The sequence below is a fragment of the Ipomoea nil genome, unplaced genomic scaffold, assembly GCF_001879475.1.
Source record: "Ipomoea nil cultivar Tokyo-kokei standard unplaced genomic scaffold, Asagao_1.1 scaffold2484, whole genome shotgun sequence".
In the NCBI taxonomy this organism is placed as follows: Eukaryota; Viridiplantae; Streptophyta; class Magnoliopsida; order Solanales; family Convolvulaceae; genus Ipomoea; species Ipomoea nil.
Genome location: NW_017618912.1, coordinates 223,713 through 246,150, shown reverse-complemented (window position 1 = coordinate 246,150; position 22,438 = coordinate 223,713). Strand labels below are relative to the sequence as shown.

Below are 22,438 nucleotides of genomic sequence, written 5' to 3'. Positions count from 1 at the left end.
ATGGTGGTGGCGGCGGCGGCGGTGGTGAAGTAGGATATATATATGATAAAAAAAAATTAGGTTAAAGAAGGGGTAAAAAAGGAAATATATTCTAAAATCTATTCCTGAGCGTTCAGTAATAGGCTAATACCAGGGGGGCCCTAGTAATAGATATTACCTTATTTGAGGTAATAGGCTATTACCAGGAATATTATTCCTGGTAATAGAAATGGTTACCAAACAACAGAATAGGCCTATTACCGGGAATGTTATGCCATTCCCGGCCTATTCCGTGAACCAAACGGGCCAATAGTGAATCAAATAAAGATTTACTTATCTTTTATCGTCATTGCTCATAGCAATAATTCGTGTTGCGAAACAATTAAAGTTTTGATCATTTAGAATTAACACGCAACGAGAAGATTTTATTAATGATGGCCATAGAGAGACATAAGATGCGAGTACATTAGAACATATTACGTGAAAGAAGATTACTTCTTCGCTTTTCCTTTCGTGTTTTTGCTTTCTCCACTCCTTTGTGCCATCATTTTTCCTAGCTCCTGTCGTAACCATTTTGCAATCTTGGTGGTTTTCGATCCAGAAGGGAGATTGGATTTCGGCCTTGCTTCGCTGCTTGTGTCAGATTCACTCGCATGAGTACTCAGGTACATCAGATAATCACGGTCAGCAAGATGGTTCTTCCAGTCTTCAACGGAGGGAAAATTTGTTCCTCCTTTTACTGGTGGGGGAGCTTCATGTAGATCAGCAATGGGGGTTTCTTCAGAGTCAGAGATGAGGGATCCATCATCACTACCAAGATGTTCACTGATGAGAGATCTAGAGATCTAGTGGAGCGTTCATGCTATTTCCAGGATACAGATCGCGTTGCTCTTCTCTTAACTTTCGGGCAGTTTCTTTTTGCTTTTGAGTCTGCAATCGTGTAACTGGCCTGCGGGATGCCATGAACAATTTGTTTATGAGACTCAGAGAGAGAATGAGAATGTGTGAAATTTTTGTTCACAACCCACGTCTTTTTATAGCGGAGATTGAATGATGATTCGCATTGAATATAATGGGCATTGAATGACCATTCAATGTCTTTGTGTTAGTCATCGAGCCATTCATTTCAGTTTTGACTAATAACGCGTGATTCAATAATGACCACTTAGAATATATTCCATAGGAGACTGTGCATCTGGCATTTTTGGTTCTTAAACAAAATAAAATAAATCAAATAAAGATTTATTCCTCTGAGAACACAAGACTAGAACATGACAAGCCCAAAAATTTATTCCAAGACGAGAGAGCAGTTATTCAAGGATAGAACGTTAGAACGTTACATCTTAAGATATATTGAGAAGAAACTACTTCTTCTCTTTTCCTCTCCCCGCCTTACTGGATTCCCCCTCATCCTTTCGGGTATTCTTCTTTGGTGTAGAAAAGACAGGGCGAGATGAGCCAACAGATGATCTCGTTTCGTCATGAGAGACTTCCTTTAGATATCCGTAGAGCTCGGACTCTCCATCATACGTTCTGAAATAGGTGCGGAGATCTTTGTCAAGGTGTGGATTGTTCCAAGCTTCTTCAGATAAAAGCCCCTTTTTTACAACGGGAGGAAGTGCCTCTTTAGGATCAGCTTTGGGGGTTCTTCATCAGTGTCATACGTGATGAATCCGTCATAATTCGTGGGTTCTGAGTCTGATGATACGTCTAATGGAGCACGCATGCTGTTTCCTGGATATAGATCACCCTGTTCTTCTCGAACAAGGCGAGCCCTCTCTTTGATTCTCCTTGTTGCGTCTCTGGTGATGGGCTTATGAGGTGCCATTGTAACCAAATTTTTGAGATGATGCTAAACCAGCTATAGCAACCTCTTTTTATAACCAGAAATGTGAGATATCCATTCAATGTATTCAACGTAGCACTGATATCCTTGATGAAATCTTAATGTCATTCAGAGTTACGGTTGACGTGTCCTCCACAGATTGGTAATATAAGCATCTTGTCAAAATCAGAGAGATTAATTCCCGTGATCTTCGTAACTAATTAAGGCCCATAGAATTTAAGACCATAAAATTCCACATGACTCTCAAGTTCCGGTTTGAACAATTAATGAGATGTCATTTCAGAATTCAATTAAATCGTTGACCAGATGTGCAATGTTTCAGCATTTTGAGGTCTTGGTCAAGAGGCTCATTAAGACTAGCACCCAGAAGCAAGGTTGTAAAAATCGGCCTAGGCGGCGCCTAGGCGCCCCTAGGCCTTGCCGTTTTCACTAGTAGGCGGTGAAAACTCGCCCAGCCGACTTAGGCGGTCAAAGTCGGCCTAGGCGGTCAAAATCGGCCGGGTCGGTCAACTTGACCGAGTCGGCCGATTTTGACCGAATAAATTCAATTTTATTATTTTTTTTGGATTTTTTGCTCAAAACGACGTCGTTTTGAGCAAAAAAAAACCAAAAAAAAAATAAATAAATTTATTGAATTGTCAAACTGAAGTAAACCCTAGCTCAAACTCCCCGACACTTCTTTTCTTCTTCATCTCTTCTCTCCGTCGAACTCTTCACTCTCCAACGTGCGATTGTGCGAACAGATGCCCGTCCGGCGTCAGTCGATGCTCCAGCGTGCGAGACGAACTGAAGCTCCGGTGTGCGTCTGCTGAAGTGCCGAACTGAAGCTCTGCTGCTCTGGTGTCCGCTGCTGAATTATCTCACTGCCGTGATTGCCGTCTTCCGTCCGTCTTCCGTCTGCTTCTAAGTTCTACCTCACTACCGTCTGCTCCTTCCTCACTGCTGCAACTCTCTGTAAGTTTTTTTTTTGTTTGTTTTATTAATTTCTTAATTTGTTATTTACTTATTTTTGCTATTAGCCAGTAAGCTATTATCTATAATTAAATATTCTACACAATTACACATAGACATACACCAAGCAGTATTAACTATTAAACCAGTAACTAGTAAGCACTGTGCAGTATCTATAGACTATAATTCTATATTCTATAATTTCTTATCAAGATTCATTTCATATTTGTAATTTGTCTTTATTTGTTAATTGACTAATTGTTACTTCAATACTTTGTTAGTCAAAATGCATGAATTATGATTCAATGATGAATTGATGATTATTGATTTAGTGATAGATGTTCGATGGAGAATTTTGGATTATAAATTTGTTAATTGTAAATGTGAAATGATGTGTAATTTGTTAACTAGTAATTTTATTGTGTAATGTACTAAATTACTAATGTGTATGTTTTTTTAGTGATAATGGCTTCATCAAGTGCTTCGGTTACTCAAAGTATTGGATCTTCGGAAGCATCCACACTTAAAAGGAGATCAAATGATGTAGGATGGGATTATGGTAGCTTAGTTGATGCAAAAAATTTGGATAGAGTAAAATGTTTGTTGTGCGGGAAAGTTTTATCCGGTGGAGTGTATAGAATAAAAGAGCATATTGCTCATATACAAGGAAATGTTGCTCCATGTTCTAAAGCTACTAAAGATGATCAACTTAAGTGTAGGAATGCAATCAATGAAGCGAAGATGAGAAGGAAAAATAAAAAAGTTAGTGAAGATAATTTAAGAGCCGGGGTGAACATTGATAGTAGAAGTGAGTCAATTGATGTTGACGAGTTGCAAGGGTCTCTTGGATCTATGAAGCCACCACGTTCACTTGGCCCAATGGATAAGTTTGCAAGTGGCATCAATCCCGATCCTTCAATGAATTTAGGAAAGACATTGCAACAACAACGTATTGATGGTGCACTATAGAAGGAAAGGACAAATAGAGTGAAAGAATATATATGTAGATGGGCATATGAGGCCGCTATTCCTTTTCATGCATTTGAAAGAGATAGCTTCAAGATGATGTTAGAAGCAATTGGACAATTCGGTCCCGGAGTTGAATCACCAAGTAGATATGAGATGAGTGAAACATTCTTGAAAAAAGAAGTTGATAAAGTGAAAGAGTCTTTGAAGATACATGAAGAGGAGTGGAAGCAAAATGGATGCTCAATCATGACGGATGCTTGGACCGATAGAAAGAGAAGAAGTGTAATGAATTTGTGTGTGAATTCAAGTTTAGGCACCGTTTTCCTTTCTTCTAAAGAATGTTCACTTGATTCACACACAAGTGAATATATTTATGAGTTTGTTGAGCATGGCATTGAACAAGTTGGAGTTGAAAATGTTGTTCAAGTTGTCACGGATAATGCCTCAAACAACATGGGAGCTTCAAAGTTGTTGAAAGAGAAGAGGCCAACCATCTTTTGGACTCCTTGTGCCACCCACACGATAAATCTAATGCTTCAAAGCATTGGAAATCTCTCAAGGTACAAGAAAGTCCTTGATCAAGCAAAGGCTTTAACGATCTTTATTTATGCTCATCACAAGACTTTGGCAATGATGAGAACTTTCACAAAGAAGAGAGATATAGTGAGGCCCGGTGTGACTAGATTTGCATCTTCATTCCTTACTTTGCAAAGTTTAGCCGAGAAGAAGATTGAATTAAGGGCAATGTTTTCTAGCAATGAATGGGAGGCATGTAAATTTTCCAATATGGCTAAAGGGAAGGTAGCACACTCAACCGTAACGAGTATGGGATTTTGGCAAGGTGTAACGGCATGTTTGAAGGTTTTTGCACCATTGGTGAGAGTACTTCGACTTGTTGATTGTGATAACAAGCCATCAATGGGGTTTGTATATGGTGAGCTTATGAGAGCAAAAGAGGAAATCAAACATGCTTTGTCCGATGTCCCAAGGAACTATAAATCGATTATTGACATTATTGAAGAAAAAATGAAAGATAGGCTTGACTCTCCTCTTCATTTGATGGCATATTTGTTGAATCCTTATTACCATTATAAGGATCCACAACTTCATTTGGACGAAGTTGTAGGTGTTGGAGTTGTTGATTTTTGTGATATTCTATTCGTCAATGATTTTGACATGCAAAATAAGATTTTAAGTGAAGAATTGCCAAAATATAAGAAGAAGGAGGGGATGTTTGGAAGAAGCATCGCAATCAAAGCATGTGAGGTGAATGATGACAACTTTAATCCCGGTAAGTCATTCTTTATTCTTTAATACTTTATTGTTTACTTAATTATATTTATTTATTTATATTTAATTATTTATTAATTATTATGAACTTTGTTTTGTAGCAAATTGGTGGTCAACTGTTGGTACCTCAACCCCTTTATTGAGAAGAATAGCCATAAAGATTCTTTCTTTAACATCTAGTTCTTCGGGGTGTGAAAGAAATTGGAGCACATTTGAAGGGGTTAGTAACTTAATATGATATTTTAATATTTTATTTAGTTTGTTATCAACTTGAAGTTAATATAAATATGAATTATGATAGTTAATATTTTATTAAGCATTATTTAAACTTTGAATATTTTTATTACTTGAATTGTAGATACATACAAAGAAGAGAAATAGACTTGAATCAAATCGTCTCAACAATTTAGTTTTTGTCCAATTTAATGCTACTTTGATGAACAAGAACAAGCAAGATAAAAATATTGAAAAGTTGGTTGGTAGTGATGCAAGTTTAATACAAGATTGGATTGTGGAAAATCTTGAGAATGATGAGACTGAGCCGGGATTGGATTGCAACAATAATGCTATGGAAGTGGATGAAGCATTACAACCCCGTAGAAGTGCTAGATTGAGGGATCTTGATGAAGATAACTTTGAATCGGAAGGGGAAAGTGAGGAGGAAATAAATGAAGTGGAGTTTGAAGATGATGGGCAACGTGTTATTGAGCAATATGGACAAGATGAAGAAATTGGCAATGATCCTATTCAATCATGATTCATGAATCACTTTGGATTTCAAAACTTTAAAATTTGGACTTGAATGTTGAATTTTTGTTGAATGTTAATTATGTTGTAACTTGTAAGTTTAAACTTTAAACATTGATACTTGGATGTTGTTTCACTTGTTTCATTAGTTGGATGATTAAATGTGGTATTGTTGTTTGAGTAATTGAGTATTTGACTTGTTTAGTTGTTTGAAGGAATGCATGATAGATTGATAGTTTTATTATTTGGACGTGCTATTTGATTGAATGTTAAAAACAGCTTCATTAAATTTGTCAAACTGCAAGTCTGCTACTGTTTTTTAATTTTTTTTTAGAGCCCACCTAGCGCCGCCTAGATTCCGCCTAGGCCCCGCCTAGCCTGCCTAGGCGCTAGGCGCTGCCCGGCCGCCCGACTAGCGCCTAGCGCCTACTGCAACCTTGCCCAGAAGTAGAGACATTTATTTAGAAAAACCAGAACAAGATAACCACACCTTACACGAGAGATAAACATAGGTGTTTCCTTAAAGAAAAAGGTAAGGCATGTGGAGTTCCAGATGAGTCGTTTCGTCAGTCCCTTCGAATTCGCGAGCCATATTTGCATATTCGTCTAGCTCCTCAAGAGTGAGGGTGGGCTCAAACGAACCGCTTGGTGACTGAGTTTGAGCAAGAGAGAAATCTTCAAAAGATTCTTCAACTTTTTGTGGAACATCAGAGATAGGGTACCAACGAAAGGTGGGTGGAGATCCTTGGGATGAATTGCCATGTGCACTTTTTAGGACCATGATCCTTTCGTTTGTCATTCTTCGGGCTTGTTTCAGATGGTATTCCCTCTTTGCCTGAGACTCTGAGACAACTTTGTCTAGGTTTTCTCTGTCTTCTCTGCTTGCTATGTTTGGTAGAGAGTATGTGATGTTCACTTTATCACCATTTTCTTCTATTTTTATGATTGTAGCATTCGTCAGTTTGCTTGCTTCCATTAGGTGGTGGTCTCGTCTAATGGCTCGTTTCTCAGCTTCATCCATTCGTCCTTTTCCTCTGCTTTGATTCATTCATGCAATCAACACTACTAAAACACTAAAAGATGTTAGTAGGTTAGTGTGAGTATTTCTCTTTGGAGAGGAGGCCTTTTTATAGGTGCAAAAGGTGAATGTTTGCGTGAAGATGTTTTCATAAGATTTTGGCTTCAAGTGATAACTCTTCCTTTTTGGAATCTTTCAGAGATCTTGTAGATGGATTCTTCACAAATCTTTAAGATTTTAGCTTAAAGCCTGTACATTAGATCATGTCGATTTCATGACGTGGGAATGCAACGTAACTTTCACATAGTGCTTGTGTTTTTAACCAATGGATATGTAGAAGATGCAAGGATCAGAAATACTCATTCATGAAGGTAGCATCTGAGTCCATGACTCAACAGCAAAAGATAATTGTGATTTTCGCACAGAAGAAAGGATGATAATTTTTACGAGGATTCGTTCAATTAGTTCATTTTCTTCTTGCTGCTTGCTGATCTTAGAGGTGATGACAATTTTGGTGGAGTGGTTGATGGTGAGTAGTCATAGCTGTCACTCCTTTCGAGTACACTTTCCACGTCCTTGTACCCATCTGAATTGCTGATAGAGTGGAATGATTCGTGAGATTCCTGTTCAGTAGGTTCACGAATTTGACCGTGAAAGATATTCTTCAAGCTCTGTGAATTCTCTAGGATTCTATCCAAGGCATCCTTGTTTTCTTTAGTTTCAAGAGGATCGAAGAAAATTTCCGTCTCGTCAGGATGATTTTCTGAGGTTTTGATAACCTTCGTGTTGGTTGTCTTTTGCTTCTCACACTCTTTATCCATCTTCTCTTTTCCCTTTCCTGTGCTCATACCTGCAAACAAAAGGTTTCAAAGAAGAGTGCACTTGAATAAAGGGTTAGTGTAAGCGTATTGATAGGCAGTATTTGTCTTTTAATAGCACGAAAAGATATCATCTTGCGTGCAAAATTATCTAACAAGTTTCCTTTTTTACTTTCCCAAGATTTGCTTTTTGGAATCTTTCCAGGAATCTTTTAAAAGAGAACATCTCAACACGCAAGCTTGTTAGGTCATTTCAATCATTCCAATTTCGTGTCGAAGAGTAGCAAATCTATTCTCACAAAGTGGTTTAGTGAGAATATCTGCTAGTTGGTCATCTGTATTGACATATTCAAGAGAGATGTCCTTCCTCTAAACATGATCACGAATAAAGTGATACTTAATGTCGATATGTTTTGTTCGAGAGTGTAGAACATGATTATGTGTAATAGCTATAGCACTTGTATTGTCACATTTTATGCTCACTTCTCGTGTTATTACGCCATAATCTCTCAATTGGTGTGTCATCCACAAGATTTGAGCATAACAACTGCCAGCCGCAATGTATTCGGCTTCAGTTGTGCTAGTTGCAATAGAGTTTTGTTTCTTGCTAAACCAGGATACAAGTCTTCCCCCTAGGAACTGGCAGGTTCCTGAGGTACTTATTCGATCAATTCTACAACCAGCAAAATCAGCATCTGAATAGCCAACAAGATCAAAAGAGCCTCCTTTCGGGTACCAAAGTCCTACACTTTGAGTCCCTTTAAGGTATCTTAGAATCTTTTTGGCAGCACTCAGATGACTTTCTTTCGGTTTTGACTGAAACCTTGCGCATACCCCAACAGCGAGTTAATACCATCTGAGATCCTCCGAGTATAGTGATTTTGCCACGTTTAGTCCTAAACTTTCAAATTTACCATTTGTGGTCCTTCGACTTTCAAATTTAACCATTCGTGGTCCAAGTTAACCACCCATGGTCCTTCAAGTTTCTAAACTTAACCAGTCGTGGTTCTCTTAAAAGGACCATCGTTGGTTAAAATTTAATAGTTGAAGGACCATGGGTGGTTAACTTGGACCACGGATGGTTAAATTTGAAAGTCGAAGGACTACAAATGGTCAATTTGAAAGTTTAGGACTAAACGTGGCAAAACCACTATACTCGGAGGACCTCGGATGGTATTAACTCCCCCAACAGCAAAAGAGATGTCAGGTCTACTTGCTGTTAGGTAGGGAAGGGATCCAATAATTCCACGAAAATTCTTTTGATCCACATCCTTCCCTTCGTTGTCAATTTCCATTCTTAGCGATGTGCTCATAGGGATTTTGACTGAGGACTTTCCATCAATTCCAAACTTACGAATCAAGTCTTTTGTGTATTTGGCTTGATTGATGAATATCCCATCTGGACATTGTTTGACTTGTAAACCAAGAAAGTAGTTTAATTCTCCCATCATGCTCATTTCAAACTTTCCTTGCATGAGATTTGAGAATTTTTCACATAGATCAGGATTCGTACATCCAAAAATGATATCGTCAACATAGATTTGTACTAGCAACACATGATCATCATTTTTTATCCGAAAGAGTGTTTTATCAACAACTCCTTTCGTGAATCCACAGTTTATAAGAAAGTATGATAGAGTATCATACCAAGCTCGTGGAGCTTGTTTCAGTCCATATAAGGCTTTCTTGAGATAATATACCTTTTCATGCTCACAATCTATGGTGAAACCAGGTGGTTGTTCTACATAGACTTCTTCTTCTAGAAGACCGTTTAAGAACGCACTTTTTACGTCCATCTGGTACACTTCGAAACCTTTATAAGCTGCATAGGCTATGAACATTCTTATTGTTTCTAGCCTAGCAACAGGTGCGGAAGTTTCATCAAAATCAATGCCTTCTTCTTGGCAGTAGCCTTTAGCAACAAGTCGGGCTTTGTTCCTAACAATTAGGCCATCTTCACTCATTTTATTCCTAAATACCCACTTGGTTCCAATAACATTTTGATGAGTGGGCCTAGGAACAAGTTCCCATACATTGTTTCGTTCAAACTGATGAAGTTCTTCTTGCATAGCTTTGACCCAATCTGGATCATTTAAAGCTTCGTCGATAGATTTTGGCTCCATTTGCGATAGAAAGCAAGCTATCATATTTTCATGTATAGAGGCTCTAGTTCTTACTCCTTCTTGAACATTTCCAATGACTTGATTGGGTGGATGATCTCTTAGCCATCTCAGATCAGGTTCAAAGGACGTTTGTTGATTTTGAGCATCCATTTCAGGAATGTAAGGTAGATCAATATATATCATTGGTTCGGAGGTAGTTTGAACATTAGGAGCCATACTTTGTGTACCCACATCAGTTTGAACTCTAGTTTCGGGTTTTGTTGATTTTGGTTGATATCTCGTGTAGGATGGAAGATGATCTTCAAGGTCTGTGTCTTCTTCTTCATTTGTTACGTTCTCCTGAGTGTTTGAACTTTGTGTATTAGAAGTTTTAGTCTCAACTGGGATCTTCTCAGCTTGTTCACCGAATTTAACATGGATAGATTCTTCTATGACCATTGTTCTTATGTTTAGAACTCTGAAGGCTTTGCTAACTGAAGAGTATCCCATGAACAATCCTTCATCGGCTCTTTCGTCAAAGGTTCTCAGATGATTTTTCCCATTGTTGTGAATAAAACACCTGCATCCAAAGATGTAAAAATAACTGATAACAGGTTTCTTACCTTTCCATAGCTCGTATGGCGTCAGGTTGTGAGCTTTGTTGATCAAGGATTGATTCTGCGTGTAACATGTTGTATTCATAGCTTCAACCCAAGAGCGTTTAGGCAGACCAGAGTGTGTGATCATAGTTCGTGCTGCTTCTTTCAGGGTTCTGTTCCTTCTTTCGGCGACTCCATTTTGTTGTGGAGTACGTGCTGCCGAGAGTTGATGGAATATGCCATTTTGTCCACAGAACTCTTTGATGACTTTATTCGCAAACTCGGTTCCCTAGTCTGATCTGATCCTTATTATGTTGACTTCCTTTTCAGTTTGAAGTTGTCTTAGAAGATCAGGTAGTACTACTTCTGTTTCATTCTTCTTCTTTAAAAAGAGTGTCCAAGTATATCTCGTGCAGTCATCTACTATGACAAGGGTATACTTTCGTCTACTCAGACTCGTAGGGTCAACTAGTCCAAATAGATCCATATGTAATAAACTTAATGGTCGAGAGTTTATGTCTGACTCTTTGGACTTGAACGAAGTTTTGATTTGCTTTCCCTTTTGACAAGCCTCACAAATCTTGTCTTTAACGTAGGTTGCTTTCGGTAGACTTTCTACGAGATTTTTCTTGGCTAGTTTGTTGATGGTCTTTAAATTCAAGTGGCTCAACTTGTTATGCCATTCCCAGCTCAAATCTGCATTACTTTTTGCAACAAGACAAACGTTAGCTTTAGATAAGTTCCAAGAGAGAACGTACATGTTTTTCTTTTGCTTGGCTGTGAGAATGGTTTCACCATCTCTCGAGCTAACAATGTTGCATTTGTCTTTGGAGAATTCGACATTATATCCTTTGTCACAGAACTGACTTGTGCTTAACAGATTGAATTTCAGTCCTTCAACATATGAGACACCTTGAATTGTTATTCCATTCTTGATAATATCTCCTGTGCCACGAGTTTTGTCACTCGTTTATCCTCCAAAGATTACTTTTGGACCATCAATCTCTTTATAGTTGCTCAAAATTGTTTTATCACCGGTCATATGTCTTGAGCATCCACTGTATACGTACCATATGACCTGTTTCTCTTTGCAATAAAGATTATGCATTTTTAGGTACCCCTTCGGTTGTCGGTCCTTCGGGGTTAGTAGTCAACTTTGGGATCCATACGAACCTAGAGTTAACTCGACTCATTCTCGGTCCTTTGTATCCGTTAAAAACACGATAATCATGGAAAATTTTAGCAAAGGTTTTGATTTTGTATCACTCTTGAAAATAATCACCAGGTGGATTGTGATACTGTTTGAAATAATTAGTTTGTTTATGCCGATGTATTTTCTCAAATTGCGCTTTTGACAAAGGTTCGGGATAAACAAGCCAATCTTCTTCTGATGGTCCACTCCATCCGTTGCCTGTCCTCGGTCTCCTGAATGACCTCTTGGCATGTCTGATGCGTTCATCTCTCGGATTTCCTCGTAGAGGATCCTTTCGTGTATGCTTAGAACGATATTGTCTCTGATTAGCATTTGGTTTTACCCTTGATTGATTGTTCCTTGTAGGCTGACCCTTCTTATGGTATAGATTAAATCTATCACCTTTTGGTCCATTCCATTTGACATTTTTGTGCCTAGGATTGCCTTTCAAAGAATTTTCATTCCTGGGTTCCACAATTCGTTGTACAGTCATTCCCTTCGGTTGGTTTGTTGATTGTGGCATTTCACCGTTGTTAACCCTGGTCATTGGCTCAGACACTTGGGTAGGGCCTTGAACAAACGCAGATTTAAAACTCTCACGAGAGTATACGTTTGTGGGTTTGTTCAAAACGACATGTGAAGGGGGGCCGAAGTCGTAACCAATTCTGGTTCTTTCCCAAGGCGGTTTTGATCCATTCACCATTAAGTCCATTAGAGTATGTGCTCTTTATGATTGTGAATTTCCTCATCATCTCACTAACTGACTCGTTGGAACTTTGGTCACTGGCTGAGCTAGTTTCTATTGAAAGGAAAGAAGAAGATTGAGAATCTACCTCTTCATCTTGAGCCATGAGGCATAGATCATTTGTTTCTTCTTCCTCACTGAACAGACACAGCAGTCCTTTTTCTTCTTCGGTGCTTTCGTCATCTGAGCTCGAACTCGAGGAGCTGCTTTCAGTTTCAATGGTTTCAGCTGGTTTGTTCACAATCATGGCTCTTCTTCTTCTTCTTTCGTTCCTAGAATTCGATGATTCTGGTTTGTCACTTCGCTTGATGGACTCGCCTGTTTCTTTTGATGAGTTCTTAACTGCACTAGGGTCTTGATGCTTGCTGACCATTGAGTGTGGAGAGTTCGCCTTGAAATGTCCTAGCTTTCGGCAGTTGTAGCATAGCATCTGAGAGTCCATTGTTTCTTGTCTTGATGATTTTGGGGATCTTTCGTGTTGTCTTCGGTTTGATGGTCGTTGGAGGTCTTGTAAATTGTTCTTTCTCATAAACCTTTTCATTTTTCGCAGAAACAAAGCATACTGTTCGTCAGATAAGAAGTTACAAGAGTTAGAGTTCGACCTGTTTGACATTGAAGCTTGTTGATTGGCCACCAAGGCTACATTCCTTGTTTCGGGTTCTTCAGATTCCTTCGGCTCATGCTCGAATTCATATGTTTTCAGATCACTGAAAATCTTGTTCGTGCTGGTAGTTTTCATATCTCTGTGATCTCTCATGGCTGTAACCTTCATATCCCATGATTTTGGGAATCCACGAAGAATCTTTAAGTTCTTTTCCTTTTCAGTTAACTCCTTTCCAAGGTCTAAGAGATCACCCATGAGCTTTGTGAATCTGAGCTCCATATGAGTGATAGTTTCGTTTGGCATCATTTTGAAATCTTCAAATTTCTTCATAGCCACGGTGAGTTTGTTATCCTTCTCCTACACGTCTCCTTCTCCCAAATTCATGAGAACATTCCAGATTTTCATGGCAATTTTGCATTTTCGTACTCTCGGGAATAAAGAGTCATCCAGAGACTTGTAGAGGATGTCACGTGCAACGTTGTCAAGATTTGCTCGAGTTTTCTCATCAGAGGTGAGTTTAGATTTGGCTTAGGTATCATGGTTTCTGCATCTGCTCCTTGTGCGGCAGCCTGAGTGCTTACCATCATTATGGTAATAGGACTTGTGCATATCACATCCCACATCTCATCGTGGATGGCCGAAAGATGTGCATGCATTCTGACTTTCCAGTCATCAAACTTAGACATATTGAAGGCAAGAGGCCTAGATCGATTAGTATGTTCTTTTTTCATTTTCACTGTAAAAAATAGTGCAAAGACGCGAAAAAGCAGTTTTTGTGAAATTTTTAAGAATGGATCTACCAGGCGGTAAATGCAAAGCGTCTACCAATCAAGGTAACTGCTCTGATACCATTGGTATCAGAGTCGAGGTAACGGGTTCGGATCGATGGCGAGGCAAAAGCCGAGTCCAGTTCCAGGTGGGATGTGGCTGTAGGTTGGGCCAAGTCCAATCCCAGGTGAGGACAATTGAGATTTCGGCTTAGGTATCATGGTTTCTGCATCTGCTCCTTGTGCGGCTGCCTGAGTGCTTACCATCATTATAGTAATAGGACTTGTGCATATCACATCCCACATCTCATCGTGGATGGCCGACAGATGTGCCTGCATTCTGACTTTCCAGTCATCAAACGTAGACATATTGAAGGCAAGATGCCTATATCGGTTAGTATGTTCATTTTTTCATTTTCACTGTAAAAAATAGTGCAAAGACGAGAAAAAGCAGTTTTTGTGAAATTTTTAAGAATGGATCTACCAGGCGGTAAATGCAAAGCGTCTACCAATCAAGGTAACTGCTCTGATACCATTGGTATCAGAGCTGAGGTAAGGGGTTCAAATCGATGGCGAGGCAAAAGCCGAGTCCAGTTCCAGGTGGAATGTGGGCGTAAGTTGGGCCAAGTCCAATCCCAAGTGCGGATGATTAGCGCGTAGGCTAAAGACCAAGTCAAGCATGCTACGCAACTGGGCTTGGTGATCAAAAGTTGCGGCAGGTGCTGGGAAGGGGATTGTTGGGCGTCGGCCGGGTTGGCCGAGTTCAGAACCTGCTCGATTCGAGACGTGGCGCTGTGGCTTACCATGGAGAGATGTGGTTAAATTGTTAATGTCCACCTGGTTTTAAGTAGGATAGGGAAACCAGGTACCATAGAACTCTGTGGTTAAGCGTGCTTGACTTCCGGCAATCCAGGGATAGGTGATCCCCTGGGAAGTGAGCATAGTGCAGCGCTGAGATCAGTCTGAACTCTGAAATCTTTGAGAATGGAAAATCTCTGGGGAGTTCTCAACAATGCAGCTCTGCCGGTGCTCCATGTCAATGATGACTTTCCACCACCTGGGTTTGAACCATACCAGAGGTACCCATACCAGAGGTGCCCCAGCCCGTCAATGACCCGTTTTCGACCCCTTTCCAACAGGGTTTCAACCCATGGCTGATGTGCCCCAGCCCGTCAATGACCCGTTTTCGACCCCTTTCCACCAGGGTTTGAACCCATGGCTGAGGTGCCCCAGCCCGTCAATAACCCGTTTCCACCAGGGTTTGAACCTATACCAGAGGTCCCCCATCAGGCGAATCATGGGTTTCCTCCTGCCGGATTTCAACAAGGGCTACCCCATCAGGCGAATGGGTTTCCTCTTCCACCCGATCAGGCGAATTATGAGCCACCCCATCAGGCGAATCGGTTTTCTATTGCACTCGATCAGGCGAATCATGGGCCACCCCATCAGGCGAATCCCACATCTCATCGTGGATGGCCGAAAGATGTGCCTGCATACTGAATTTGCAGTCATCAAATGTAGACATATTGAAGACAAGATGCCTATATCGGTTAGTATGTTCTTTTTTTCATTTTCACTGTAAAAAATAGTGCAAAGACGCGAAAAAGCAGTTTTTGTGAAATTTTTAAGAATGGATCTACCAGGCGGTAAATGCAATGCGTCTACCAATCAAGGTAACTGCTCTGATACCATTGGTATCAGAGTCGAGGTAACGGGTTCGGATCGATGGCGAGGCAAAAGCCGAGTCCAGATCCAGGTGGGATGGGGCCGTAGGTCGGGCCAAGTCCAATCCCAGGTGAGGTCAATTGAGATTTCGGCTTAGGTATCATGGTTTCTGCATCTGCTCCTTGTGCGGCAGCCTGAGTGCTTACCATCATTATGGTAATAGGGCTTGTGCATATCACATCCCACATCTCATCGTGGATGGCCGAAAGATGTGCCTGCATTCTGACTTTCCAATCATCAAACTTAGACTTATTGAAGGCAAGAGGCCTAGATCGGTTAGTATGTTCTTTTTCCATTTTCTCTGTAAAAAAGAAATAGTGCAAAGACGAGAAAAAGTAGTTTTTTAAATAGTTTTTAAATTTGGATCTACCACGCAATAAAGGCTAAGCGTGTACAGATCAAGGTAACTGCTCTGATACCATTGGTATCAGAGCCGATGTCACGGGTTCGAATCGATGGCGAGGCGAAAGCCGAGTCCAGTTCCAGGTGGGATGTGGGCGTAAGTTGGGCCAAGTACAATCCCAGGTGCGGATGATCAGCGCGTAGGCTAAAGACCGAGTCAAGCATGCTACGAAACTGGGCTTGGTGATCAAAAGTTGCGGCAGGTGCTGGGAGGGGAATTGTTGGGTATCGGCCGGGTTGGCCGAGTTCAACCCCTGCTCGATTCGAGACGTGGCGTTGTGGCTTACCATGCAGAGATGTGGTTAAATTGTTAATGTCCACCTACCTATCACCAATTGGTTTTAAGTAGGATAGGGTAACCAGGTACCATAGAACTCTGTGGTTAAGCGTGCTTGACTTCCGGCAATCCCGGGATAGGTGATCTCCTAGGAAGTGAGCATAGTGCAGCGCGAGATCAGTCTGAACTCTGAAATCTTGGAAAATGGAAAATCTCTGGGGAGTTCTCAACAATGCAGCTCTGTCGTTGCTCCATGTCAATGATGACTTTCCACCACCTTGGTTTGAACCCATACCAGAGGTGCCCCAACCCAACGACCCCTTTCCACAAGCCCAATGACCCCTTTCTAACAGGGTTTGAACCCATGGCTGAGGTGCCCGAGCCCGTCAACGACCCCTTTCCACCAGGGTTTGAAACCATACCAGAGGTGCCCCAGCTCGAAGACCCCTTTCCACCAGGGTTTGAACCCATGGCTGAGGTGCCCCAACCCGTCAATGACCCCTTTCCACCAAGGTTTGAACCTATACCAGAGGTCCCCCATCAGGCGAATCATGGGTTTCCTCCTGCCGGATTTCAACAAGGGCCACCCCAGCAGGCGAATGGGTTTCCTCTTCCACCCGATTAGGGCGAATCAGGCGAATGGGTTTCTTCTTCCACCCGATCAGACGAATCATGGTCCACTCAATCAGGCGAATCATGGGTTTCCTCCTGCCGGATTTCAACAAGGGCCACCCCACCAGGCGAATGGGTTTCCTCTTTCACCCGATCAGGCGAATCATGGGCCACCCCATCAGGCGAATGGGTTTCCTCTTCCACCCGATCAGGCGAATCATGGGCCACCCCATCAGGCGAATGGGTTTCCTCTTCCACCCGATCAGGCGAATCATGGGCCACCCCATCAGGCGAATCCCACATCTCATCGTGGATGGCCGAAAGATGTGCTTGCATTCTGACTTTCCAGTCATCAAACGTAGACATATTGAAGGCAAGAGGCCTAGATCGGATAGTATGTTCTTTTTATATTTTCTTTATTTTCTCTGTAAAAAAAATAGTGCAAAGACGAGAAAAAGCAGTTTTTGTGAAATTTTTAAGACGGGATCTACCAGGCGGTAAAGGCAAAGCGTCTACCGATCAAGGTAACTGCTCTAGTACCATTGGTATCAAAGCCGAGGTCACGGGTTCGGATCGATGGCGAGGCGAAAGTCGAGTCCAGTTCCAGGTGGGATGTGGTCGTAGGTCGGGCTAAGTCCAATCCCAGGTGAGGTGAGTTGAGATTTCGGCTTAGATATCTTGTTTCTGCATCTGCTCCTTGTACGGCAGCCTGAGTGCTTACCATCATTATGGTAATAGGACTTGTGCATATCACACCCCACATCTCATCGTGGATGGCTGAAAGATGTGCCTGCATTATGATTTTCCAATCATCAAACTTAGACATATTAAAGGAAAGAGGCCTAGATCGGTTAGTATGTTCTTTTTCCATTTTCTCTGTAAAAAAAATAGTTCAAAGACGAGAAAAATAAGTTTTTGTGAAATTTTTAAGAAGTGATCTACCAGGGAGTAAATGTAAAGCGTCTACCTATCAAGGTAACTGCTCTGATACCATTGGTATCAGAGCCGAGGTCACGGGTTCGGATCGATGGCGAGGCGAAAGCCAAGTCCAGTTCCAGGTGGGATGTGGCCGTAAGTCGGGCCAAGTCCAATCCTAGGTTAGGATGATGGGCGCGTAGGCTAAAGACTGAGTTAAGCATGCTACGCAACTGGGTTTGGTGATCAAAGGTTGCAGCAGGTGCTGGGACGGGGATTGTTGGGCGTTGGCGGGGTTGGCCGAGTTTAGCCCCTGCTCGATTCGAGACTTGGCGCTGTGGCTTACCAAGGAGAGATGTGGTTAAATGGTTAATGTCCACCTACCTATCACCAATTGGTTTTAAGTAGGATGCCTACCAGGTATAATAGAACTCTGTGGTTAAGCGTGCTTGACTTCCGGGATGGGTGATCCCCTGGGAAGTGAGCATAGTGCAGCGCTGAAATCCAACATTATTATTTAATTTTTTTTTTTTGAGCGCAAAATCAATCATATATATTTATTCACCATTCTATAATCAGTCTAAACTCTAAAATCTTGGAAAATTGAAAATCTCTGGGAATGGGGAGTTCTCAACAATGCAGCTCTGCCGGTGCTCCATGTCAATGATGACTTTTCACCACCTGGGTTTGAACCCATACCAGTGGTGCCCCAGCCCGACTACCCCTTTCCACCAGGGTTTGAACCCATGGCTGAGGTGCCACAGCCCGTCAATGACACCTTTCCAACAGGGTTTGAACCCATACCAGAGGTGTCCCAGCCCGACAACCCCTTTCCACCAGGGTTTGAACCCACTGCTGAGGTGCCCCAGCCCGTCAATGACCCCTTTCCACCAGAGTTTGAACACATACCAGAGGTCCCCCATCAGGCGAATCATGGGTTTCCTCCTGCCGGATTTCAACAAGGGCCACCCTATCAGGCGAATGGGTTTCCTCTTCCACCCGATCAGGCGAATGGGTTTCTTCTTCCACCCGATCAGGCGAATCATGGGCCACCACATCAGGCGAATCATGGGTTTTCTCCTGCCGGATTTCAACAAGGGCCACCCCATCAGGCGAATGGGTTTCCTCTTCCACCCGATCAGGCGAATCATGGGCCACCCCATCAGGCGAATCTTGGGTTTCCTCTCCCTGATCGTATGATTCAGATCGAGCACGCCGGAGAATTCATTAGGTGGAGTACAAAGAAGAAGAAGAAGGGCTGAATCGTAATTTAAATGTTTTGTATTTCTTTAATTTAATATTTTTTTTTATCTATGCTTATGTGGTAGTCAAGTAGCCATTTCAAAGCTTATGTGGCGAGCCACATGGGTATTTACCGCCACTTACCAGAGAGGCAACCGGCTAATTGGGTTAGATGACTCAAAATCATGTGTTCATGTGTTTAATTGAACTTTTTAAAAGTTTGTGGGGCTAATTGACTTTTCGCGAAATGTTTAGGAGTCTATTTGGCTATTTTCTCTAATTATTAAAATAAAATTTTAAAAATTAATTTTAAATAAAAAATCGACACGTCATCACATTAACAAGTAAACAAGTCATTTTAGATTAAATTGAATAAATTTGTGTAATTCAGAGACTTAATTATATGTTTTTTGAATTCAGTGACCTAATTGTATTTTGGTTTGTAGTTTAATGCCTATTTGAACCTTATTCTTACTGGCCGACACGTGTATTTGTAAGAAGACAGGCCGACAGGGTGGTCAATCTTAAATCTTAATCTTATCACCCACATGGGCCATGCCCACACCATTAGTCTTGAAAGCTCCATTGAAAGAAAAACCAAAACCTCCCCTTAAGCTGTGAGGAAGAAGAAAGTTGCAGTGGAAATGGCACATGGAGATCCCCTCCCACCCCACGTTCTCATCTTCCCTTTACCTCTTCAAGGCCCTGTGAACAACATGTTCAAGTTAGCCGAGTTGCTCTGCCTCGCCGGCGTCAACATCACCTTCCTCGTCACCGACCACATCCACCGCCGCCTCTCCCGTTACGCCAACATCCACTCGCGTTTCCGGCGCTACCCAGGCTTCAAGATTGCGACCATCGCCGACGGCTTGCCCGCCGACCATCCGCGCGACGGCAACCAGTTCATCGAGATCTTTGACTCCCTCAAGTCGCCGGAGACCAAGGCGGTGTTAAGGGACGTGCTTTGCGGCGACGGCGGGAAACAAGGCCCCCTCACTTGCGTCATAGCTGATGGAATCTTGGGATTCGCATTCGATGTTGCTAATGATGTCGGGATTCCTGTTATCTCTACTCGTACTGTTAGCCCTGCTTGTCTTTGGATCTTCTTTTGCCTCCCTAAACTCATTCAATCTCAAGAAATCCCCTTCCCAGGTCAGTTCTTCTGTTCATTCATTCTCCCAAAAGTACATACCTAAAATGCCCCTATGTTATAATTTACAAATTAAATCGTTTTCAATTATTCATTTCTCCAATTAAAGTGTACCTTAAATGTTCAATTCTTACCTAATACGGAGTATAACTTCCCATCAATCACCTTATTAAGTATTGAATAAGTCCACATCGACAGCTCAACTGGTCGGGTGAAATTTGTTAAAAAAAATCAAAGATCGAGTTTCACTAGCGACAGTGTGGGAGTAACTTTTTAAAATGAGAGGGATAATTTAACTTTTGTTGATTAGTTGAGATGTAACATTTCAAAATGAGAGGAACAAGTTTAGCTTTTGTTGATTAGTTGAGACGCTATGATTTATTTCTCTACAAATTATCAAGTCGGGACGTAGAGCGGTTCCAACTTTTTGTCGCAAATAAATATAGAATAATTGAGAATTTTGTTAAGAAATTGAAGGGTTGAGGATATTACTATAGTTATTTTCCATTCTTACCTAATACGGAGTATAATTTTCCATCAATAACCTTATTACTTATATTGAATAAGCTTACGTGTACAGCTTAACTGGTCTAATAAAATTTGTTAAAAGAAATTAAAATAAGTGTCACTAATAAAAGTGTGGGAGCAACTTTTAAAATGAGATGGAGAAGTTTAATCTTTGTTGATCAATTGAGACATCATAATTTACGGGTCTATAATTCCAATTTTTTGTCGCAAATAAGTACTGAGTATTCGAGAATTTTATTAAGGAATTGAAGGGTTGAGGATACTTTTGAGAAAAAATTGAATAGTGGAAGATTTAATTTGATAATATTTGAAATTATGGTATATAGTGGAGTAATGATTTTGGTGATAACTCTTCTGGAATTTTCGTACTTTGAAATTGGTTTTGTTCTGAGAGATTAAGGAAAGATAAACGTTGACTTGATGTTATGAAATATAATATCCAGTTTTTCATATGGTATAGGGAACGATCTGGATGAGCTCATAAAGAACGTTCCAGGAACGGAGACTTTTCTCCGGCGGCGCGACTTGCCGGGATTCTGCCGGTCCGGCGACATTTCCGATCCAAACGTGAAGTTGTACGAAACGGAGGGACAAATTAATTCACGTGCACGTGGTCTAATTCTCAACACGTTTGAAGAGCTAGATGGGTCCATACTTAGCCAAATTCGAACACTTTGTCCAAATCTTTACCCAATCGGACCACTCCACGCCCACCTGAAAACCAAGCTACTCGCCGGGGAAACGGCGGCGACGGCGTCGCCGCCGGCGTCAAGTAGCTTGTGGCAAGAGGACAGGAGTTGCATTGGTTGGCTAGATAACCAGCCATTGAGATCTGTGATATATGTTAGCTTTGGGAGCATTGCAACGCTGACTAAGGAACAGCTAATGGAGTTTTGGTATGGGTTGGTGAATAGTGGGCAAAAATTCTTGTGGGTCATCCGGCGGGATTCCGTCGCGGGAAAAGACTGGAAGAGTCAGGCTCCGACAGAGTTAACCCAGGGCACACAGGAGAGAGGGTACATAGTGGGATGGGCTCCGCAAGAGGAAGTATTGGCTCATTTAGCGGTGGGTGGATTCTTAACCCACAACGGATGGAATTCGACCCTCGAGAGTGTGTACGAGGGTGTTCCTATGATCTGTTGGCCATACTTTTTGGACCAACAAGTGAATAGTAGGTTTGTTGAAGCGGTTTATAGATTAGGGTTGGACATGAAAGATACATGTGATAGAGTGACGATTGAGAGGATAGTTAGAGAGTTGATGGAAATGAGGAAAGATGAGTTCTTGCAAGAGGCTAAGAAAATGGGAGAATTGGCCAAGAGAAGCATCCTTGAGGGTGGTTCATCTTATACTAGTTTTGAGCGTTTGGTAAGTGATATAAAAACATGGAGTTCTAGGAGTCTTCGTTGTGATAATTGATCACATCCTTGCTAAACAAATGGTGGAGGAGATAAATTGTGATGACTCAACAATCTTTTCTGTTGAAATATCATTTGGAAAAAGTTCATTAAGATACTATATTAAAGATTATGAATTATATTATCATTATGGATTTAATTGTTTTCATATACCCTAAATTGGATTGTATATCTAACGAGTTCAAAATATTCTATGTATTAATCATAGTTTTGTTCTTATAAATTAATAAGTTCAAATTATTGGACATTTAGTTGTGTACGTTACATATTTATAACAATACTAATTTCTTACGCCCATTGCGCAATTGAGATAATATCCAATATTTTTTTTAAATAAGTACTTTAAAGTATATCAAGACAATATTATACCAAGACTATGTAGACCTAACAATTATGGACACGACCCGTTAACACGATACGAAACCGGACATGAAAATAACAGGTTAGTGTTTAGTCTGAACGTGACCCGGGTCGTTAACGGGTTGACCCGTTAAAGACCCGTTATGTTTCGTGTCTTAGCGGGTCAACCCCGTTAAACCTAT

The 22,438-nt window shown here is 41.2% G+C and overlaps 3 protein-coding genes across 3 annotated transcripts; all 3 read left to right on the top strand.

Annotated features, from left to right (window-relative positions):
- Positions 1-4,303: 4,303 nt before the first annotated feature.
- On the top strand, positions 4,304-5,918 carry LOC109153439. Its single transcript, XM_019301310.1, has 3 exons — positions 4,304-5,036; positions 5,137-5,255; positions 5,394-5,918. Exons 1-3 carry the CDS (start codon positions 4,376-4,378, stop codon positions 5,790-5,792), a joined length of 1,179 nt encoding a protein of 392 aa, XP_019156855.1. The 5' UTR covers positions 4,304-4,375; the 3' UTR covers positions 5,793-5,918.
- Positions 5,919-17,670: 11,752 nt separating this feature from the next.
- Positions 17,671-18,820, top strand: LOC109153446 (early nodulin-75-like). Its single transcript, XM_019301316.1, has 2 exons — positions 17,671-17,701; positions 18,201-18,820. Exons 1-2 carry the CDS (start codon positions 17,671-17,673, stop codon positions 18,818-18,820), a joined length of 651 nt encoding a protein of 216 aa, XP_019156861.1.
- A 536-nt stretch (positions 18,821-19,356) lies between these two features.
- LOC109153467 (7-deoxyloganetic acid glucosyltransferase-like) lies at positions 19,357-22,119 on the top strand. Its single transcript, XM_019301336.1, has 2 exons — positions 19,357-19,952; positions 20,939-22,119. Exons 1-2 carry the CDS (start codon positions 19,445-19,447, stop codon positions 21,895-21,897), a joined length of 1,467 nt encoding a protein of 488 aa, XP_019156881.1. The 5' UTR covers positions 19,357-19,444; the 3' UTR covers positions 21,898-22,119.
- Positions 22,120-22,438: the final 319 nt, after the last annotated feature.